Source organism: Sceloporus undulatus, chromosome 8 (genome assembly GCF_019175285.1).
Source record: "Sceloporus undulatus isolate JIND9_A2432 ecotype Alabama chromosome 8, SceUnd_v1.1, whole genome shotgun sequence".
In the NCBI taxonomy this organism is placed as follows: domain Eukaryota; kingdom Metazoa; phylum Chordata; class Lepidosauria; order Squamata; family Phrynosomatidae; genus Sceloporus; species Sceloporus undulatus.
In genome coordinates this window covers 6485618-6505589 of record NC_056529.1, presented here as the reverse complement: position 1 = coordinate 6505589, position 19972 = coordinate 6485618, and the positions used below count along the sequence as shown (strand labels likewise).

Genomic DNA, 19972 nt, shown 5'->3' with positions numbered 1-19972 from the left:
CTCTAATCCTCTTTCATCATTGGAAACTAGAGCTGATGAGAACTGAAGTCTAGGAACACCTCCCAGCAATTGACAGATTTGTCCATCAAGGCCAGTCTGGATTTGAATCTTTGTATATTCAGTTATATTCATGGTGCTGAATTAAAATAACTGTTGCTGTTGTTGGAGAGGTTATCTGAAGGCAGGCACAACAATATGATCCTCTCCATGTTGCCAAATAGCTCTGCCTATTGAATTTGTACAGTACAGATGAGATACAGTTTAGTGCCTTTATGAAGGATTTACCAAATTTCTTCCACTTCCAAGAGATAAGGCATATCAGGGTGTTTTAAATCATCATCATCAAATGTCAGTGAAAGTGAAAATGATGGTTTTCCCCATTCTGAGTCAAAATGTCCCTCTTTTCATGCTGCTAAATGAAGATAGGATAAGAAACAACCCGTTCCATTTGGATTAGCATAACTACTTCTCATTTGCACAATGGGGTCACTGGAACAGCAACTGCTGAAATGACCATACAATTTGTTCTTTTCTCTATGTCAATACTGACAATAAAGAAATAACAACACTATGGAATCACATTTGAATTTATTATCCTTCTCATAGCCTCCAGAAACTGGTCCACAGGTTTATATAATTTATCCTTTTGTGGCAACGGCTGAGTTTTCTCATTTATGTTTCATGTTTGAAAACCCAAATTTTTTGCTTAAAAAAGAAAGAAAAAACTATGGCTGGCATCCTGTTCAATATTAGCCAGCCTTACGTTCTGATAACTTTTAAGATCCACACTTATGACAGAATGTAATCCCCAAAATCTACCTCTTAAACCGGGTAGTGCTCTAACTAGAGGGTTTCCAATGTCCTCCAGATCAAGGCACTGGGAAATGAAAGACCTGAGGGTTTTCTCTAGCTGTCCAACTAGAGACCACTGCAGCTACCATTTCCCAGTGCTCCATTTCTCAGTTTATTTGGGTTGCTGCCTGATTTAAAAGGTAGATTTTGAAGGGGTGGGATTGGCGGATGTAGTTATGGCACTGGCAGAAGCAGCTCTCCCATAGTAGCTACATCTGATGATGCAGAATCTCAGCCTGTATTTTTTAACAAGCAACATCCCAATTCCACAGAAGCCTCAAACATTCAAAACCAAATTGACTGGTAACCTATTAAGTGTGTTTATAGAATTCTGGGACTCTGGCAATAATTATGTTTCAGCAGTAATAATAATGAGGCCTAACAGCATATGTGTATATTTCATAAGTTAGCTGAAGTATGAAATTCTATTTTGCTCATACTATGCAGCAATGCTATAAAAGATCCCATGCTGTTCTTCTGGATGGGCAACTCAAGGAGTGCCTGCCTCTCGAGTGGTTAGTAAACCATGCCTGAGTACTAGCCAAAACTGAAAGAGGGACACAGTAAAATTAACAGTCCTACCATGCTATAACCCTTCCTTTCCCAGCAGCAAGTAAAATAGAAACCCACCTTTATCTTAGGGGTAGGAAACATTTAGGCCTCCATATGTTCAGTTTCCAGAAGCTCTAACAACTATGGCAAAGGCTAAGAATTTATGAGACTTTTAGTTTAAAGAGAAACCTGGAGGCATCTGGTGTGGGAACTAGTATTTTCTCTCCCCGACTCCCAATGTGCCAGGGACCAGTACTACACTTCTCCCCACTGGCTACCACTTTTTCTTTCTTTCCTGGCAACTTGCTTGGCACTGGCAGCCAAGGGCTCATGGACTGACACTAGTCCATGTGCCACACCTTGGAGTAGCACTGGTTGAAAACACAGAGAGGGCCAAAGGTCTCCCAGCCTTCTTTTATTTAGCTAGTGCAGCATATGTGATTATTGTGGATAACATCACTCCTACATTAGGGAGGGCAATGCATTGTCTCCCAGTTTACTTCTGCAATTTCTCTTGAGTATTTTCTCCTTCTTTCAGAGAACTGCTAAGACATCAACACAGGCAATGTAGTTCTTCATAGTATTGTCACATGTCCTGGTTGTAAGAGCACCATGCCAAATGTGCCACTCCATTTTGAAGACTGGCTTTGGCCATAAATGAAGCAGTTGGTTGTCTTCTTCTTTCAACAGAGGACACCAGAAAGACAAAAAGCCCTTAATCGGCTAGCGTTCAACAGCACCCTAGTTGTTGGTAACAACCCAGCCTTTCTCTACGTATCATTCATCACAAGTTGTACCAGAGCAGACACAGCTCTACAATACCCAAATCATGTCCTCTCGCAATCTCTGTGAAGCTTGGTTCCAGAAGGCATCGCAAAACAATTCACCATCAGTTGAAAGGAAGACTCAATGGCATCAAAAGCTGAGACTTAGACCATTCGTGTCAGTTCTTCCATGTGCACGATTTACAGCATTGCTTGCCATAAAATTTGTGATTACAGACACCATGTTGGGGGACCAGGTGGCACCAAGTGAAGAAGTCCACACAAGAGGGATCATCTGTAGTAAGGAAATTTCAGGTAAGTTCATTTAATTTATAGCATTGAGTACTGAAGCTTAGCAGGCTGATAATAATGCAAGTTTAATTTTTATGTCTCATAAAAATTCTCTTCATGTGAAATCTTATTAACATTCATTGACGGGATCCTAAGAAACCTGCAAAACAGCTTCATTTACAGTGTTATACTTTGGAAGTCCCTGATCCCCAAACTAATGCTAGCTTTCTCTGCAGAAGATATAGGTTCTCATGCAAACACATTTGGTTTGTTTAGGTTCTCTCATGCAAACAAGTAGTTCATGAGAAAACCTAAATCTATTTCCTGGCTTCTTTAGAGGACCCCTTTCTGTTGAGATATGGATCACTTCAGTCAAAACTGGTAAGGGTCTTTTGCCTAGCAGGGGACCAAGATCCCAAGGGGGACAGACACACCACTAAAGTTACCTCAATGCACAAAACTGAGCACAACAGGTTTAGAGTCTGAACTCTAACCCTTTACTTTTGGACTAGATTTCCTAGTCCATGCTGGGCAGTGGCTGGGAAATTCTGGAAGCTATAGTCTAGAAATCACTTCTATACAGCTTTGATCCAGGTTATTTGAAAGAACGTATTTCCCTTTACATAAAATTGCATTTTCTATGCAGAAATATTATTTCTTGTGCACAAAAGGTGAATTCCTCCACAGACAATGCTGCTTTCTCTGAAAAAGTAACTGTGTGTGACTTTTGAACATACAGGTTGAGCCTCCCATATCCAAAATGTTTAGGACCAGATGTGTTTTGGATTTCAGATTTGTTTCAGCTTTGGAATATCTGTATTTGCATATACATACATAGTGGAGATGGGACTCAGGTCTAAACACAACGTTCATTTACGTTTCATATACACCTTATACAATATACATTCATATATACCTTATACAGAAACCTGAGGTTAATTTTATAGAATAGAATCTATATTGCGGTCTTAGATCAACACAGATTTTGTACAATTTTAATAATTTTGTGCATGAAACGAAGTGAGTATGCACCGAGCCATCAGAAACCAAAGGTGCCACTATCTCAGCCACTCGTGAAATAAGGTCTGGGTTTTGGAATATTTGGATTTCAGGAGTCTGGATAAGGCAAACTCAACCTATAATTAGTCCTGAATAGGCCTTGAAAACTGTAGTTTTTGAACACTTCCTCACTGCAAAATAATTGCTGAAACTATTCCTTGCTTTCTTTGAAAAGAAAATTAGTAAAGAATTATATCCCTAATTTATCCTACAACCTGCTCCATTGCCAGGAACATTATATAGCTCAATTATGTTTTCCGCAAGGCTACCTCTAGAGCGAACCTCTTAGACAGGGTTGGTTCTGTAATGAGAGAAGGTGAGGCAGTAGCTTCAGGCAGGAGATCTGAAGTGCCACGAAAGAGCAGCGCATTAGATATTTAATTTGCTACTGGTTTTTTTGTTGTCAAGGAGAAGTGTCTGTGGATTTTTTTGCTTTATCTACCAGAATAACTTGGCAGGCTGTGGCCACTATGTACCTTGGCTTTGTAGGAAAAGAGATTCCACCTCAACATTAGGAGGAACTTCCTGACAGTAAGGGCTGTTTGACAGTGGAACAAACTCCCTCGAAGTGTAGTGGAGTCTCCTTCCTTAGAGGTCTTCAAACAGAGGCTGGATGGCCATCTGTCGGGGATGCTTTGATTGTGATTTCCTGCATGGCAGGGAGTTGGACTGGATGGCCCTTGTGGTCTCTTCCAACTCTGTGATTCTATGATTCTATGATTCTAGGTAGAAGGCATTATTTGATGCTCTCATTTAGGCAGGAAAAAATGTCTTGGACTGCCCCTACTGTTAGATATAACTGTACTTGAAAAATAGCAGATATGCAGGTATATGCAGATGTAATCATAGAGTTGGAAGAGACCACAATGACCATCCAGTCCAACCCACCATTAGGCCTCTGTGCACCATTAATAAGATGTTGGCCACCTTTTTAACATGCCATGGATGTACACAGGGTTGCATAGTAAGACTAGGAAGCTGGTAGACTCAAACATTTGGCATGCCCTCCAATGGTTTCCACACAGTTGCATCAACTTTATAGCAACTATTAGATAGGACACTTATTCTTTCTTTTATGTTTGGTTCTGCCAGGGTATATATGACTTTCCTGTAAGTAATATTTGCTCTTCACATCCCAAAGCAAGCTGAATTAAACGCTGTGAGTTCCACTACCAAGTCAAATGATGGAAATGGAGGAAAATGAGCAGAAGAGCAGGTCCGGCTTGTCTAGGGGAGCATGTTAACTCTCCCTGAAAGGCTCATTTCTTTCCCATGATCTCTCCCCAATGACTCACCAGGCTGGAACTATGTGGTGGGTAATTGAGAGTGATTGGCTTCAATACAGTTCCAGCACAGCTGGCTGTGCGCACTGGTGGAGACAGAGACTTAGCGCACGGCGAAGAGATAATTGATCTCCAGGGCCCCAAAGACCTAGTTGCAATAAAGTCAAAAGGACTTCTACAGCTGCAAGGAGGGGGAAGGGATGAGGCTAAAGCAAATGAATAACAGATATTGAATAAGGTCTTTCCAAAAAAGGAAGGGGGGAAACGGGGAGAAATAGGATGAGGAACAAATGTGTTAAAAAAAACAAAGGGGGCAAAAATAAACATAGATGAACCGAGCTCCAAATGTAAGGGACTGTCTACCTTCTTTGACTGACCAGATCTTCAGGAAGGACCCTCTTGAGAATGCAGTCCATCAAAGGCCCACTTGGTGGATATGCAAGAGATGGATTTCTCCTGTTGCACCACCAGTGTGAGAATACATTTTTCTCTTTAAAAACAGACCTTATAAACAGCTTTGATGGCTGCTCTGATGGCTTTAGTGCTTTTATTGTTCAAATCAGTGGGTCAGCAAGTGGGGGGGGAAATAGCCCTTAGGGCAGACGTGGGACTTTGACTGCCCCTGGCATATAGTTTCAGCTTTGCTTGGGCTCAGTTTGTCCACCACTCAGAAACAACTGCCTTACGAATTCAAATGGTTAGCTATCACTAGCTTTTGTCAACCAGTTCTGAGAGAAAAAAAATGGAAAAGCTTGGGAAAACTGTGTTGGTACACATTTACTTTTCAAAGGGTTTTCCTTGTTTTGGTACCTTTCTTTTCAGGAACTAGGCAGAAGTTAGTATTGCAGGCTCTGGACATTGTGGGCTTTTGATGAGGAGGGCATCCTGTAGCCGTCTGACCATGGCGAAGACACTGCACAGTCCGTGTTTGCACTCCTCCACCACAGGTCACTGTACACTGCAAGGAGGGGAAAATGTTTGTGTAATCAAATAAGTGCTTGTCTCAGGGATATGTGAATCTTAAGCACTATGCACTCAAAGTTTTATGTATCAGGGATATGGGATCCATTCAGTAAAGTAAGTTCCAAAATGCAGAAGCTTGTTTCAACACTGTGGAAACAAGTTACAGACTGAGCCACTAATCAATCAAAAAAATGAAGGAATTCCAGACTGTCTTTGCAAATCCCTGAGGATGCTGTGTACCAAGATTTGTAGGTACAGCCATACTACAGCCCTCTGAAGAACGATCTGGAAAGGACCATGGAATGTAGCATTGCTATAACAGCAGGAGCACTGTTATATAAGTGACTATCAGTTTCCAGACAAATGAGTCAGTTAGACCAATATGCTGCTGCTGTTATTGCTGTTCCTACACTGACACTGCAGGCACTCCAGGCAAAGTCATCCTTACAATTAGGCAGAATGTGTTGGTGGCTTTAGGCAGCAGATTTTGGGTGCCACAAGTAAGCACTATCTTCTCCCCATGTATTTTTGTTCTAGCACATATGGGGAGAGGTGTTTGTGAGACCTTCTGCCTTATATGTCAGAATACCATGTATGTACCTAATCATGCCCCAAACATGGAATATTGTGAAGGGTTCAAATACTGATGCCTTCCATTTGTAACTCTCCAGTTCTAACATACTGTTTCTTCTGCTCCTTTAATAAAAAACCAAAACAAATTTATAACACCCATAAGGAGGGAAAGACAACATTTCTGTACCATTTTTGATTGACTGGAAGCACTAAGAGCTCTCTGTCTAGGACAGGGGTGGGCAAAGTGTGGTCTGCACCCCCAAATGCCACACTGCCCAATCCTGATTTAGTCTATGTTGAACGCTTTTCTGCACTGAACCACTCCAAGACGGAGATAGTGAGGAAATCAGGATAGGCATGACTTAGTGTGGGCATCTGGATAAAAACAACCTATGTTTCAGCATTTACTTGTGCACTGAAAATACTATTGTGCCATTGGCCTTTGATCATACTAACAATCCTTTCATGTGAGTAATGCGTGAAGGTAATGGCTTGGATATTCATAGTAAGTGGGCACTGGGAAGTAATGTCTGAAATCATGTTTGAGAAGTAAACATCCGCACTCATATGGCTACACAATAGTTGCACACTAGACCACGCTTCTACTAAATATCAGCTTTATGCAACCAAGTGTGTACCTGTCAATGTTCCAACTTTCTGGCTTTCAGAGCAATGGGAAATGTATTGATCGTATTTGGGTGTCATGAGTGCCAGGAATTCAAACAGAAGTCTCCAAAATGGCTACTAAATATTTCCAAATGAATTGGTTTGTTTTACCTGTTGCCAAGGTGAAGAATACCATCCGGACACTCTACTGTACAAATGGTGCAGAGGACATGCTCCTCGGTTGCACACCTCTTCTAGTTCAACATAGGGCTTCTTAAGATTTCGGCAACGTCGCTGTGGGAAAGTGATCAATTTGCCATTGATACTTTTCTCACTGCACTGCATCTCTCGCCTCCTCACCCCTGGGCCACAGGTGACAGAACACTGTGGATGACAAAGCATACAGGCATAGCTTAGTTAATGAAGTTGGTATGTTTCTGGGCATTAACTCTTCAACAAGAAAAAAATTGTACTGGAGGCAGAAATAATATGGAAAGAACAGTCCCTAGAATAGAGATAAGTCCCTATACCACAAAGTATGTTTTAGAAGTAGGAAGATGCAGATATGAAATGAAACAATCAGGTCAAGGAAGACTTGTATATTTTAAACAGCTGCTGTTTACTTTGCCTTCTTGTGGATTCCTATTACATTCCCATATAACCCTGATGTTTTCAAAGGGTATGGCCCCATTAGCTGCCCCATTGTAATTCAAAGCAAGCAGATCAACTCATATTCTTATTAACTGTACATGATCAGCTACTGATGTTGCTGGAAAATCATGCCATTCTTTTGAATATAAAATAGTCTGATAAACAAACACTGGCTTGCTAGTATTAGAGCCCTAGTATTAGAGCAGGGCAGTTGTTTTACCTCACTCCATGAAGAAATCACCCACTGGAGCTGATCATTTTTGGGACACCGTCCCAACACGCACGTCTGTTGTGTTTCTGGCTTTGTTTCGCTGTTGCACATATTCTCTGGCAGGGTTTTCAGTGTGGAGGGTCCTGCACCCTTGCAGAAAACCTCTCGCTTCGTAACACCTCTTCCGCATGTTTTGGAACACTTTATGGGAATGGAGGGAGAAAGTCTGATGTTAGCAACTTAACACAGATCACAGTAGAACAACAAGACAGCAATTGCAAGACAGCAATTATCTGACACCTTATATTGTTCTGAAACAAGGGTGTGTGTGTACATATCAGGATTTGTCTGAGTCCAGGTGCTACCCACTAGGACTCTAAATGCAGACTTAAGCTGTATCAGGGTATTAGGGAAAGGAGTTCCAGAGCCTGGGGGCAGCCACTGAGTAGGCCCTCTCTCATGTTCCCATCGGATGAACCTATAGTAATGGTGGACAGAGAGAAGGGCTTTCCCAGCTGATCTCAAAGCATGGGTAGGTTTGTAAGAGACAAGATGGTCCTATACTAGACAAAACCTTGGAATGGTGAAGCACCGTCTTGTTATGTTCTTATCTATGAAGATTTTCATACCTGGCGGCATCGCTGCTAAAACGTGTCTGAACGTGAGGCGCACTTCCTGAATCACCATGGAAATGTGGCTCCCTCTAGCATCTCTGTACTGTCGCAAGGGGAGTAGATTTCCTATGAACGCAAATTGCGTTCAGAGGAATTTCGCTCCCCAGGAACGTTTCAGGGATGCTAAGAAGGAGTGACATTTCCATGACGATTCAGGAAACGCACCTGGCATTCAGACACAGGAGATTCCTTCCCCTTTTAAGGACATTTGGGAGACGTTTTAGCAGCGATGCAGCCAGGTATGAAAATCTTCTATAACAACACCCCATAAGGTAACGTCAACTGTTTCTCTGAAATTACCTGACCCCATGGTCCAGTGCTCCATTCTGGTGGGCAGTCTTGGTTATTACATGCTTGTATTTGTGCTGGAGTTGTTACTGGGCAGAGAGCATGAGGCACAGTGTCCTCCTTCTGAAAAGCCCTTTTCTGGACACACTGGATCTGCCGACTTTGCTGTCCGCCACCACAGGACTTGCTGCAATCACTCCACTGACCTGCCAACCAACTTCAAGAAAGAATGCATTTGTCATCCAAGGAGAAGACAGTGGATTCCAGAAAGAGATTGAAGGCTACAGAGTCACTACGCCACCAAAAACAATGACAGAAAGCAGCGACAGTCCTCTGCATACATCTTTGCTTGGAGAATATAAGGACTATAATCCTGTAGTTAACTTAAGTTTTTAAAACAGGAAGTTACATCACTGTATGTACTTTTGGGGATGCTGAATCATAGAATCATGGAATTGTAGAGTCGGAAAATACCACAAGGGCCATCCAGTCCATCCCTCTACCATGCAGGAACTCTCAGTCAAAGCATCCCCAACAGATGGCCATCCAGCCTCTGAAGAAGAAGGTATCTCTGCATCTCTTTGTACAGTGCTTCCCTCTATGCAACTGTAGGTCAGTTGGTGACCATGGGAAAATGGGGGTGCCTAGGCATCATCCAGCTGTAGTTATCTCGCCAGATGAAAGGAATAGCAGTCACTCTCTCAGACCTTCACTATAGACTAGAGCAGTGGTTCTCAAATAGCAACCCTAAGGGGTTTTTGTTTTGTTTTTTGGTCAGATTTATTCAAAGGAGGTTTGCCATTGCCTTCTCTTGAGGCTGGTAGCATATGACTAGCAGACTTGGAATAATTACTGAAGATAGTCAAGTAAGAAAAGGCAGGTTTACAGCTGAACGTAAAGAAAACAAAAACAGTGACCACAGGTGATTTGCATAGATGTAAACCAATGACACCTGGAGACTTAAGATTGGGAATCCTGAACTACAGAGTCATGGGTATGCTTCCATGCTGAGCAGAGGATTGAACCCTTTTCTCCAAAGTCATAGTACAACACTCAAACCAGAACACCACGCTTGGCTCTCTAAGACCATAGATAGCTTTTCTAAAGTCTGGATTAAAACCCAGAATGACATGGAGGCAGCCCTGAGCTATCAGGAGCAGGTTTCATCTGGAGAGGGTTTCCATTTGAATATCTGCAAATGGCACATTTATGATCCACACATTCCGCTTCAAAGCACACATGCAAATTACAATAATGGTAGAGGCAGGCAACGATAGCTACTTGTGTGGCTTTTCCATCAATTAAAATAAAGGCTATATTTAAAAAGTTGCCAACCACAATTAAAAGGCAAATACAAACAACCTGGGGAAAAAAACCCAGCAGGAAATGTAATAGAAGGCTTTTCTGTCTGTGAACATCAGATACCATGGGTACTGAAATAAACGTCTGGCAGAAGATTAATCACATGCAAATAGATTATTTGGCTAGAGAGATTACTTCAAATTAGTTTGCAGACAATGGCGTGGCTTAAGGCGAGGCAATGAAATTGCTGAAATTGTCACATGCTGACTTGCTCCAATTAAATCTTATCTCTACTTTCTTGTGGTTCTGCTATAATTTCCTTTTGGATTGTATGCATTCTGAGTGTATGTGACTCTCCTCTCTCACTTTTTCTGTGCGCACGTAAGTATGTATGTATGTGTGGTTTTAAATGTCTAGTTATCTAGATATAGCTAGATATAAATAAACACTTGTAGTTGCATATATCTGCATAGAATTGTACTCTGTCGGTGAAATGGTCTTGGATATGTAAAGCTGGCATAGAGTATGAATATTTTTCATGCATTCATCGCTGGTGAAAACCGATAGTCCAAAATAACTGCATGCCCACCACTTGGCGAACCATTTGCCTCAAGCGTGGAGATGAGGTTTGTCCCCCATCATAAGTTATTCCCTCAAAACAACCCTAAAGTGTTTGTGGTAGTATCTGATTAAGACACTGCCACTCACAGTTTCCTTTGATGAATTTACCCAATGATGCAAACAGATTGGACATGGGCCTGGTACTTGGGCTATTCCTACTTTGATTCTACTGGTTTGGTTTCTACTTTGAGTCTACTGGCTTAACAATACTATGTGTGAAAACGATCTAGGAGTTCTAGTAAACCCCAAGTTGAACATGAGTCAACAGTGTGATGCTGTAGCTAAAAAAGCCAATGTGATTTTAGGCTTCATCAATAGAAGTATAGTGTCTGGATCAAGGGAAGTAAAAGTGCCACTCTATTCTGCTTTGGTCAGGCCCCACCTGGAATACTGTGTCCAGTTCTGGGCACCACAATTCAAAAAGGACATTGAGAAACTGGAGCGTGTCCGAAGGAGGGCGACTAAAATGGTGAAGGGTCTGGAAACCATATCCTATGAGGAACGCCTTAGGGAGCTGGGGATGTTTAGCCTGGAGAAGAGAAGGTTAAGAGGTGATATGATAGCCCTGTTTAAATACTTGAAGGGATGTCATATTGAGGAGGGGCCAAGCTTGTTTTCTGCTGCTCCAGAGACTAGGACCCGGAACAATGGATGCAAGCTCTAGCAAAAGAGATTCCACCTCAACATTAGGAGGAACTTCCTGACAGTAAGGGCTGTTCGACAGTGGAACAAACTCCCTCGGAGTGTAGTGGAGTCTCCTTCCTTAGAGGTCTTTAAACAGAGGCTGGATGGTGCTTTGATTGTGAGTTCCTGCATGGCAGGGGATTGGATTGGATGGCCCTTGTGGTCTCTACTAATTCTATGATTCTATGCAACTATTGTAGACCTGGATATAGTTCTCTACTCCATTCTTTGACTAGCGATATCAGATCTTAAAGTCTGCAAATTTCAAACACAAGGAAAAGGGAGACTGTATTAGGTTTTTGGAATAGAGTTACATCCGTAACTTACTAGGCTGGGCAAGGATTTCCATTGCATATCTTTGTCTCTGTTAAAGGCTTTGTCCTTGGGCCACAGAAGGAGGAATTGACACGGGTCCGATGGTCCTGTAAACATACAGCTTTTGATATCAAGTGTCCTACAGGTGAAAAATCAAGAAAATTAAACACACAGTGATTAAAAGATACATGGAAGGAAGAAAAAGACTGATCCTGCAGTTTAGAAACACACTAAAGAGTGTGTTGAAATTCACGACCCATCCTAGACATTGTATATTTTGACTGTGGGGTGGTAGATGATGAGTCTGCATCAGGGTGCAATGTATCTTAGGACAGTCCAGGCTCATCTGAGACATCACTTATTTGAAGATTGGTTATAATATTTTTAAATTAAATTTAATGCATGGTTTAGAGCAGTGATTCCCAACCTTTGGTCCTCCAGGAATCTGGACTTCAACTCCCACCATACCCAACAGTTAGGAATTCCGAAAGCTGACGTCTGAAATTCCTGGAGGGCCAAAGTTAGGGAATCACTGATTTAGAGTACCTGTGGCCCATGGCTTCATTTTCTGCACCACTGATCTATAGGGTCTCAGGTTAGGGAAACTTACTTTATAGAACAGAATTCTGTGTTTGGAAAGGGACTCAATAATATATCGAAATAGGTTTTTGTGGGATTTTCAGGCTGGAAGAGTTTATTCCTGATGTTTCACCTGCATCTGTGGCTGGTATCTTCAGAGAATGGTGGCATGGTGTTTCCCCACTTTTTTCAAGGATGGGCTATTGCAGCCATGGATGAGAGGTCCACCATCCATCCACCTGTAGCGGTGAACTGAATAGTGAACTAGATTTACAATTTTCTCAGTAGGTTACGTACCCCCGCCGCATGTGACTGAACACTCGGACTGCACTGTCACCCACATGTAGCTGTGTCTTTTTGTGAATATCTTATTCTCGTTGATCATCTTCAAGAAGGTGTACTGCCAAGCAATTCCAGGGTTTTTCCCTTGTAACAGGATCTAAACGGTTTGGAAAGAAAGAAAGAAAAGACGAGATCACGAATGGAGGAAAGGAATTCATTCATTAAATATGACAAAATTTTAGCTCACATCCTGATCTTCAGCTCCAAATTGCCCTGAGTTTCTGGAGACCTTGGGGTATCTTGAAAGACCTCTTGCCTCCAAAGTTTGCTCATTCACTTCAGGGAGCTATTTGGAGCAAGTTCCTTATTGTTCTTCCTGAGCTGTCAGGCATTCCTTTCAGTTAGATTTAACAAGAAAATGCAAATTGCAAATCAAAGTTGTGTACATTACACATGTTGCCAGACTCTTAAAAACTAGAGTACATCATGTGCAGTGGAGGATGCTATGCCATCACCAGTGTTGAAGTAAAATTCACATGTCACTCCAATTGGCTTCCAGATAGTGATAGGTTTGCCTTAAGGTTGTCATACGTTGAAAACAAACTAGAAGGGCAGATGCATTAAATCAATGGAATTTACTTAAGTGTTGGCTGGGGATGTAAGTCTTCACAGGGAGTCTGAGCAAATAAAAAGAGAAAATTCAATGTATTTCCTGAGATCCCTAAAGTTGGGGATGGGAGACGTATGTAATAAAGAAATGAACTCAGGTCTTCCAGCTCATAAATCTTGCACCATAGCCAGTCCAAATAACATTTTGGTTTTGTGTTTGTAGGCATGTCTATCTTTTCCATCATGAGCCATTTCATTTTATCATGTTGTAAATTTTACATGTAGAGCCCAATAGTCATTAGCAAGAGGGATTTCCAACTGTTTCAACTCAGATAAGAGGAAAATTTAAAGAAACATGATGGCTGTATCCCACAGAAGCATTTTTTCCTACCATTTGCAGATGGAATTCAAAACTTGGGATGCATAAAATTAGATATTTAAAGCCCGGAAAAGAAATTTCATTCAAATTGGTGTTGGGAAAATCATCTCATGCCACATTTTAATATGTGCACACTATATGATGTAAGAACAAAATAAAATCCACATGAACATTCAAATGTAAACACATTTTAATCGCATTATTTTGCAACACATTTTCCGCCAATAGCTGCAATACTTGTGATTTTGCATTTGCAATATTTAATGTGAACAGTCCTGCAAACAGGAGTGCAGCTAACAGAACAGTGCATGTTTTGCATTGGATAGTTGGAAATGACAGAACAAGTTGAGCTTGTTTTAAGGATACTTGTTTGTGTTGTTTCAAGGAATGAAAGGGGTTACAAGGGACATCTAGTTCAACGCTCTGCCATGTAAAGAACATGTGAGAGATGTTCCCAAAATCTAAGGGTTCAAAGGAGAGTTTATCACCCTCCAAAGAAGTCTGTTCACTGTTGAGCAGCTCTGATAGTGAAGTAATAATTCTTTGTAATGATTTAATGGAATACTATTTTTGCAACTTGAATTCACTGGTTTGTGTTCTAGCCTCAGTGGCATCAGAAAGCAAGCTTGTTTCATCTTCTCCTACATGACATTCTCTTCACATATTTAAATAATCCTGTGAGGCCAATAATCTATTCATCACAAATACCTTCTTCATGCAACTGGAGAGGAGACTCTGGTTCAACCCATGGATGAACTTAGGCAAGTCACATACTCTCAGCCTCAGGGCAAAGCAATGGCAAAAACTCCTCTAAACAAATATTGCCAAGAAACCCCCATGATAGGTTCACCTTAGAGTCACCATAAGTCAGAAACAACTTGAAGGCAAACAACTATGACAACAACATACATTCTAAACCAAGGCAGTTGAGGAGAAACAAGAATGCTTGGTTACTATTATTTAAGATTGTTTTTGCTTAATCCAAAGACCACTGCAAACACAATTTGCAATGCAAGATCATAATTAAAATAGCAATCTCCCAAAGTTGAAAGATCATAATTAAAATTAACTAAATAAAATGCATGTTTAAGCTTACGATAAGTATCTTGCTTTATAAAACAGATCACATTGTGGTAACAAAAAAAAGAGCACTAATACCATTGCTGTCATAACGAAAAGCATTTTATAAACTCGTATTCTCAGGTTTCTAGGTTAAGATGTTCACCAAGGACTCTTTCTACATCTGACAGCCTTCTCTAAAATAGAAAAGGGGATTTTAACCATTTGAAATATGAACAAGGCATGGAGAAAGAAGGAAGGAAGCTTCAAGCCATGTCAATGGAAAACATTAATAGAAATTCTTAAACTTTAATAACATACAAGATCTAGGGAGCTCACTATTCACTACTATGTAGAAAAGTGTATTGTATGGAGGTGGAGGAAGGAAGAAAAAGAGAACAGGGAAGGACAATTCATTTTCCAGCCAATTACCCAGATTCTATTTCAGTCCATGAATTCTGGTAGAGATCCAAACCGGAAATATATATATATATATATATTCATCCAGCAAATGAATAGCTTGGCTTTCTGCTTTATTGCAAGGCCCAGGGTTGAGAAACACCTAATACCAGGCGCATGTAAAATAACGCATGACATTTTATGGAGCGCTGAGGGTATAATCATCTTCTCTTTTGCACCCACCCACAGTGAAAGCAAGCAAATGTATATTGTGTGTGCATGAATGAGAAGTACACACAGAGAAAAGAAATAATAGTATCCAACGATCACTTTATAAAGTTTAGATTCAATGATTATTCCATTGCACACTTACAAGTAAATTTTCCAGAACTATATAAGAGGTATTGATGAAAGTATTCATGTTCATGCAAAAAACAAAAAGTTCTCCGATCTTGTTTATTTTAACAATGTATATAAATAATTTGGAAAATGTGGGCTCAGAACATAGTATAGAGGTTCATCTTTAAGCCCAATCTAACAAGGCTTGTAAATAAAATATAGCACCAATCTTCTCATTACTTAATTAATTAAAATTAAAAAATAATTTTGGGCAAAGTTCAGTGTTCAGCTATCATCATCATCACCATCACCATCATCATCTGATATCATTTTAGTTTTTAAAAAGGGGGAATAGGAGTGTCTGCACTTACTTATTTCTTCCTTCTCTCCAAATCTGTAGACCCTTGTTCAGCAATTTTAAACAAATATTTCATGCACTTTAAGCTTTCAGATCTTAAGTCTTGGTGGTTCGTGGCAACAAAATGTATTTAAAGGGGGTCCATGGTGAAGGGAAGGTTAAGAACCACTAAAACACTGCATAACATTTATTTTCCATCGCAAAGGCAAAGCTATTGCCAAGATGTCATTTTTAAAGTAATGAGAACTTGCAGAACACAAAGCATTATCTCTTCCTACAACAGTGTCAAGTGTTGGGTTAAAAAGCTTTTCCATGGAAATCTAATATCTGCTGCTGGTGAACACCACCGTGTTATTAAAACTACACATTTGGAAAGACCTCCAGTGCTTCAGTCTACTTAACTGGACCCTTTCCAGAGACATCCAAGCCAACTGGCATTTGCTCCCAATTTTACAACTGGCAACCATCCCCATAAATATTTCCAGGTCTTCCACAGAACTGCTTAATGTCTACCTTTAACACACCAGCCACCTGACTTCAGACACAACACTCAGCAGCTTTGACCACAAGGCGCAGTGTTATAAAATTTACAATGGTGTGTATATATATGTGTGTGTGTGTGTGTTTAAAAATTACAGACTCTATGACTAAGATGTGGAAATCTATTTGGAAGAACCTTTGTTTGGTTAGGTTATAAGAAAGTTAAAACAAAGGACGTATTGAACCCTCTTAAGTAAATAGCTCTTTTCATTTTTCTGCTAATTTTGATTTCAAGGATAAAACAGAATAAATAAATACTCATAACCGCCTTTGTATCCATTTCTCGGTTGCAGCCGTTTCCTCTTTTTCACTTCTTTGACTATTATAGATGTGTAAATGGATGTATACATTTGTGGGTCAGTTGAGCAATACGTTTAGAAGTATGCCAATGCTTTCTTTAGATTGGCAACTTCCTACAGTGTTTCTTTTTTTACGGTGTCAACTTTCCATCCAGATTTTAGGTAGGAATCATATTTAGCCATTAGAACTAATATTAGTTAATTACACTGAATAATTAGATCCGTTTAACGCAAGTTTGAAGACTCATTGCACTCATTGCATATGAAATGAAACATATTGCTTGATTGTGGCCATGCAAAGTTGCACAATATGTATTTAGGTTGTTGTTTTGAAGATGCAAGAATCTAATCCAATCTAATCTAACCGTCTAATTAAAAATAATAATTGTAAGCCGCTCTGATAGCCTTTATCAGGATATAAATACCATAATAAATAAAATAAATAAAGAATCAGCTCTCTTTTTAGTTCAAAGCCCAGAAAGAAGTAAAGTGGAAATAGGCATTGATTAAGCAACGGTTTACTTCCAGGCAATAGGTATTGATTAAGAGGGATAGAAGACTTTTCTTTATGGCGGCAGGTTTGGAGAATGGTAATTTCCACTTGGACATAAAAAGTGCTTGAACTCTAAGCCGAAGCTTATTATATACCTTGCATTTTGTAGTAAGCATTTTAAAACCAGAATTCAAAATAACATCTTTTAAAAAATGAGAGTTCGTGCAATCCCGCTCAAGGCATTGACAAGAAAAGGTAGCCTCTGAAAGGCCTTCCTATGATCTCATTCTCCCATCACCTGGTTTTCATTTGTTATCGTGTGTATTTTTCACCCTCTCTTCTTTTTGTAAACATTGTGCACTAAATACACCCATTTAAGGGATGTGACCCATCTAATCCCTTTCACTTAAGGGAAATCCTTTTATCCCTTACGTTTACATTTACATCTGTATCTCATAAGCGGAGCTTTGCTTTATCCGACGCATTCTCTCTTTAGGGGAGATCAGAGCTAATTTATCATCTAGTAGCTAATAATAAAAAGAGGGCTTACAAATGCCAAACTGACTTTTACCCAGCGGCAGTTAAATTATCAGTAAAGTCTTTTCACCTGGTTTCCTTCCTACATCTTCTTCCTCAACAAAGAGTGTTGGAAATGATTTATTGATTTTAATTAGTCATTTTATTCCTGCTTCAAAGCTTTCATCCTTGTGAGCGATGGCCACTTTTAAATATCCCAACCATCTCTTACATATTGCATTGGTGCTACACTTGCTTTATTTTATGGGAATTCAATCATATTCTTTCTCAATATTGGAGATTCATGTTTAAGATTGTACTACTTCAGTTCTTTGACTCCTTAATTTTTTGACTGCAAAAAAACACCAAGCTTCCATAGGAAATATATATATGTATATGTATATGCATATATATGGATTTTCCCAACAACAGTATATTTTTCTGACCTATTGATGGTGCAATGGTGGTTTGGCTTTCCATAAGCAATTAAGAGCCATTGGGTTTACAATGCACCTGCTCCTCTTGGAGATGAAAATGGCTAAGCTTGGATTGCTGGACTCAACACAACTGCCTGAATTTATGGATGATAAAGACCATCATAAAGAGTGACCATACTTATATTTATTACTACACTAGTGAGAATGGCATCATGAACAATCCTAAATAGGACCACTATTCTCTTCCCTTCAGTACAAAATTTACTCTGTTGCACCAAATAAAACGTCCCACTGGGAATTCGAAAACAGATCTCAAGAACAGAATGATCAGGAGGAAGCTTACCTCAAAGACGAGGGTCTCATTCGTTGGCCCAGCTGCAGTAAGTCTCTCTGGGTGGTTAAAAGAGCGCTGATATTCAAATATTGTCCCAGCAAAGTAGAATTTTCCAGGCCAGTCAATTGTCCAGTCCTTGGTTAGGTAATATTTTTTATTCAAGTTGCAAACTGCAAGGTAGCTGCTAGACATTTGCAATTCCTGGATTTCAATGCTACGTGCTCCTGCTGGAATTGTAACAATGGGGTAATAATCTAAAAAGAGGGAAAACGTAACATTTTGTTACAGTTGTAAGAGAAACATACTCCTTCATTAAGAGCAGAAGACTGCATAGCCATCTTCAGATATTTGGACTGACTCATAGATGAAGTGCTTTATGCTATTCTGAGGATAGGATTCAAACCAATGGATTCAAATGAGAAGAAAGGCAATTTTGACTAAACATTACAAAGACTAAACACCTTGACAATAAGAGCTGATTAATAGTGGAATAGACTTCCCCAGAAGGTGGTGGACTTGGAACTATTTAAAAAGAGGATGGATAAGCATCTTAAAGAAGCACTTTATAAGTGATTTCTTGCACCATGGACAAGAAGCAAAAAAAAGTATCTGGATTAAATCCCATGGGGGATTTTCTTATTCTTACCATTAGTTTTATGTTGCGTCAGATAATGGCCTGAAAAGAAGGTACACGTAGAATTATCTCCTTTGCAAACTCCACAAGCATCCACAGCAGCTTTGGATCCAAGCTGATAGTCACATCCTACTTTCTGGAAGAAAGAAAGTCAATCTGAAAGACAATTTAACTGTTATTTTTTTAATAATGGGAAAGGAGGGCCTTTATCGTTCTTCTCCTTAAAAATGATGTCCAAGATTCTGCATCTACTTAAATGGACTGTTACTTTAAAATGATGGAGTTACATCACTGACACACTATGCAGTAATACTAGTGAATTTCAACAATGCACAATGGTGCACTACACAAGATGCCATATTGCACAGCAGGACACACTGGGCATTGGGACCATTGTGCAATTGCTAAGCTGCTAGTTCCACTTGTGTGATGATCCCAATGGCACAGCTATATCTGTATTCCAGTCCTGAGAATACAAATGCTCCATAACAGTGCAATTCAACTTTACATGATTGTAGGTTGGTGTACAATGACATAACTTCTCAATAGGATGCCAGCTGATCTTATGAAAAGAGATGGGGAGAATTGTATTCAATTCCCAATTTGATGCACACATAGCTAAAGCCACATTTCTGAACAATTGCTTGCTCTAATCCATAGTTTGCGGAGGACTTCTCTGGTCAAAGAATGCAAACAAAAATATGCAGGTGTAGGGAAAGGTGCATATAAAATTGGTATATTGGTGAAAAATAAATAAATAAAATAATAAATAAATAAAGTTTTTATTTATATCCCGCACCTTCCTTCGATCAGGGCGGCTTACAATATAAAATTTAAAACAACAATACATACAATAAAATCCAAAATACATCACATATAAACAATAATATAAAACACAGGCTAAAAGCCCCAAAGCCCTTCCTCTTGGCCACGAAAGAGGAGGGAGGCCCACAGGATTTTTAATCGGGGAATGCCTGTTGGAACAGGAAGGTCTTCAAATCCTTCCTGAATTGGGCCAGGGTGGTA

The 19972-nt window shown here is 39.9% G+C and overlaps 1 protein-coding gene and 1 long non-coding RNA gene across 6 annotated transcripts in view; one reads left to right on the top strand and one right to left on the bottom strand.

The window, feature by feature from the left end:
• Positions 1-19972, top strand: part of LOC121937579 — an 85368-nt gene that overhangs the window by 43069 nt on the left and 22327 nt on the right. For 3 of the 4 annotated variants that reach the window (XR_006105170.1, XR_006105173.1, XR_006105169.1), the window contains one exon: positions 1943-2483. This is a non-coding gene — a long non-coding RNA (uncharacterized LOC121937579). Of the gene's footprint in view, positions 1-1942; positions 2484-4610; positions 5658-19972 lie in introns of those variants that run through there. The other variant, XR_006105171.1, reaches the window with a different exon arrangement.
• Positions 2348-19972, bottom strand: part of ADAMTS18 (ADAM metallopeptidase with thrombospondin type 1 motif 18) — a 67671-nt gene continuing 50046 nt past the window's right edge. For both annotated transcript variants that reach the window (XM_042480906.1, XM_042480905.1), the window contains 9 exons: positions 18959-19082; positions 18322-18566; positions 12566-12707; positions 11702-11828; positions 8780-8984; positions 7815-8006; positions 7115-7327; positions 5612-5759; positions 2348-2463 (listed from right to left, as the gene is read on the bottom strand). In XM_042480906.1, the coding sequence (XP_042336840.1) occupies positions 2348-2463; positions 5612-5759; positions 7115-7327; positions 7815-8006; positions 8780-8984; positions 11702-11828; positions 12566-12707; positions 18322-18566; positions 18959-19082 (1512 nt within the window). The remainder of the gene's footprint in view (positions 2464-5611; positions 5760-7114; positions 7328-7814; positions 8007-8779; positions 8985-11701; positions 11829-12565; positions 12708-18321; positions 18567-18958; positions 19083-19972) is intronic.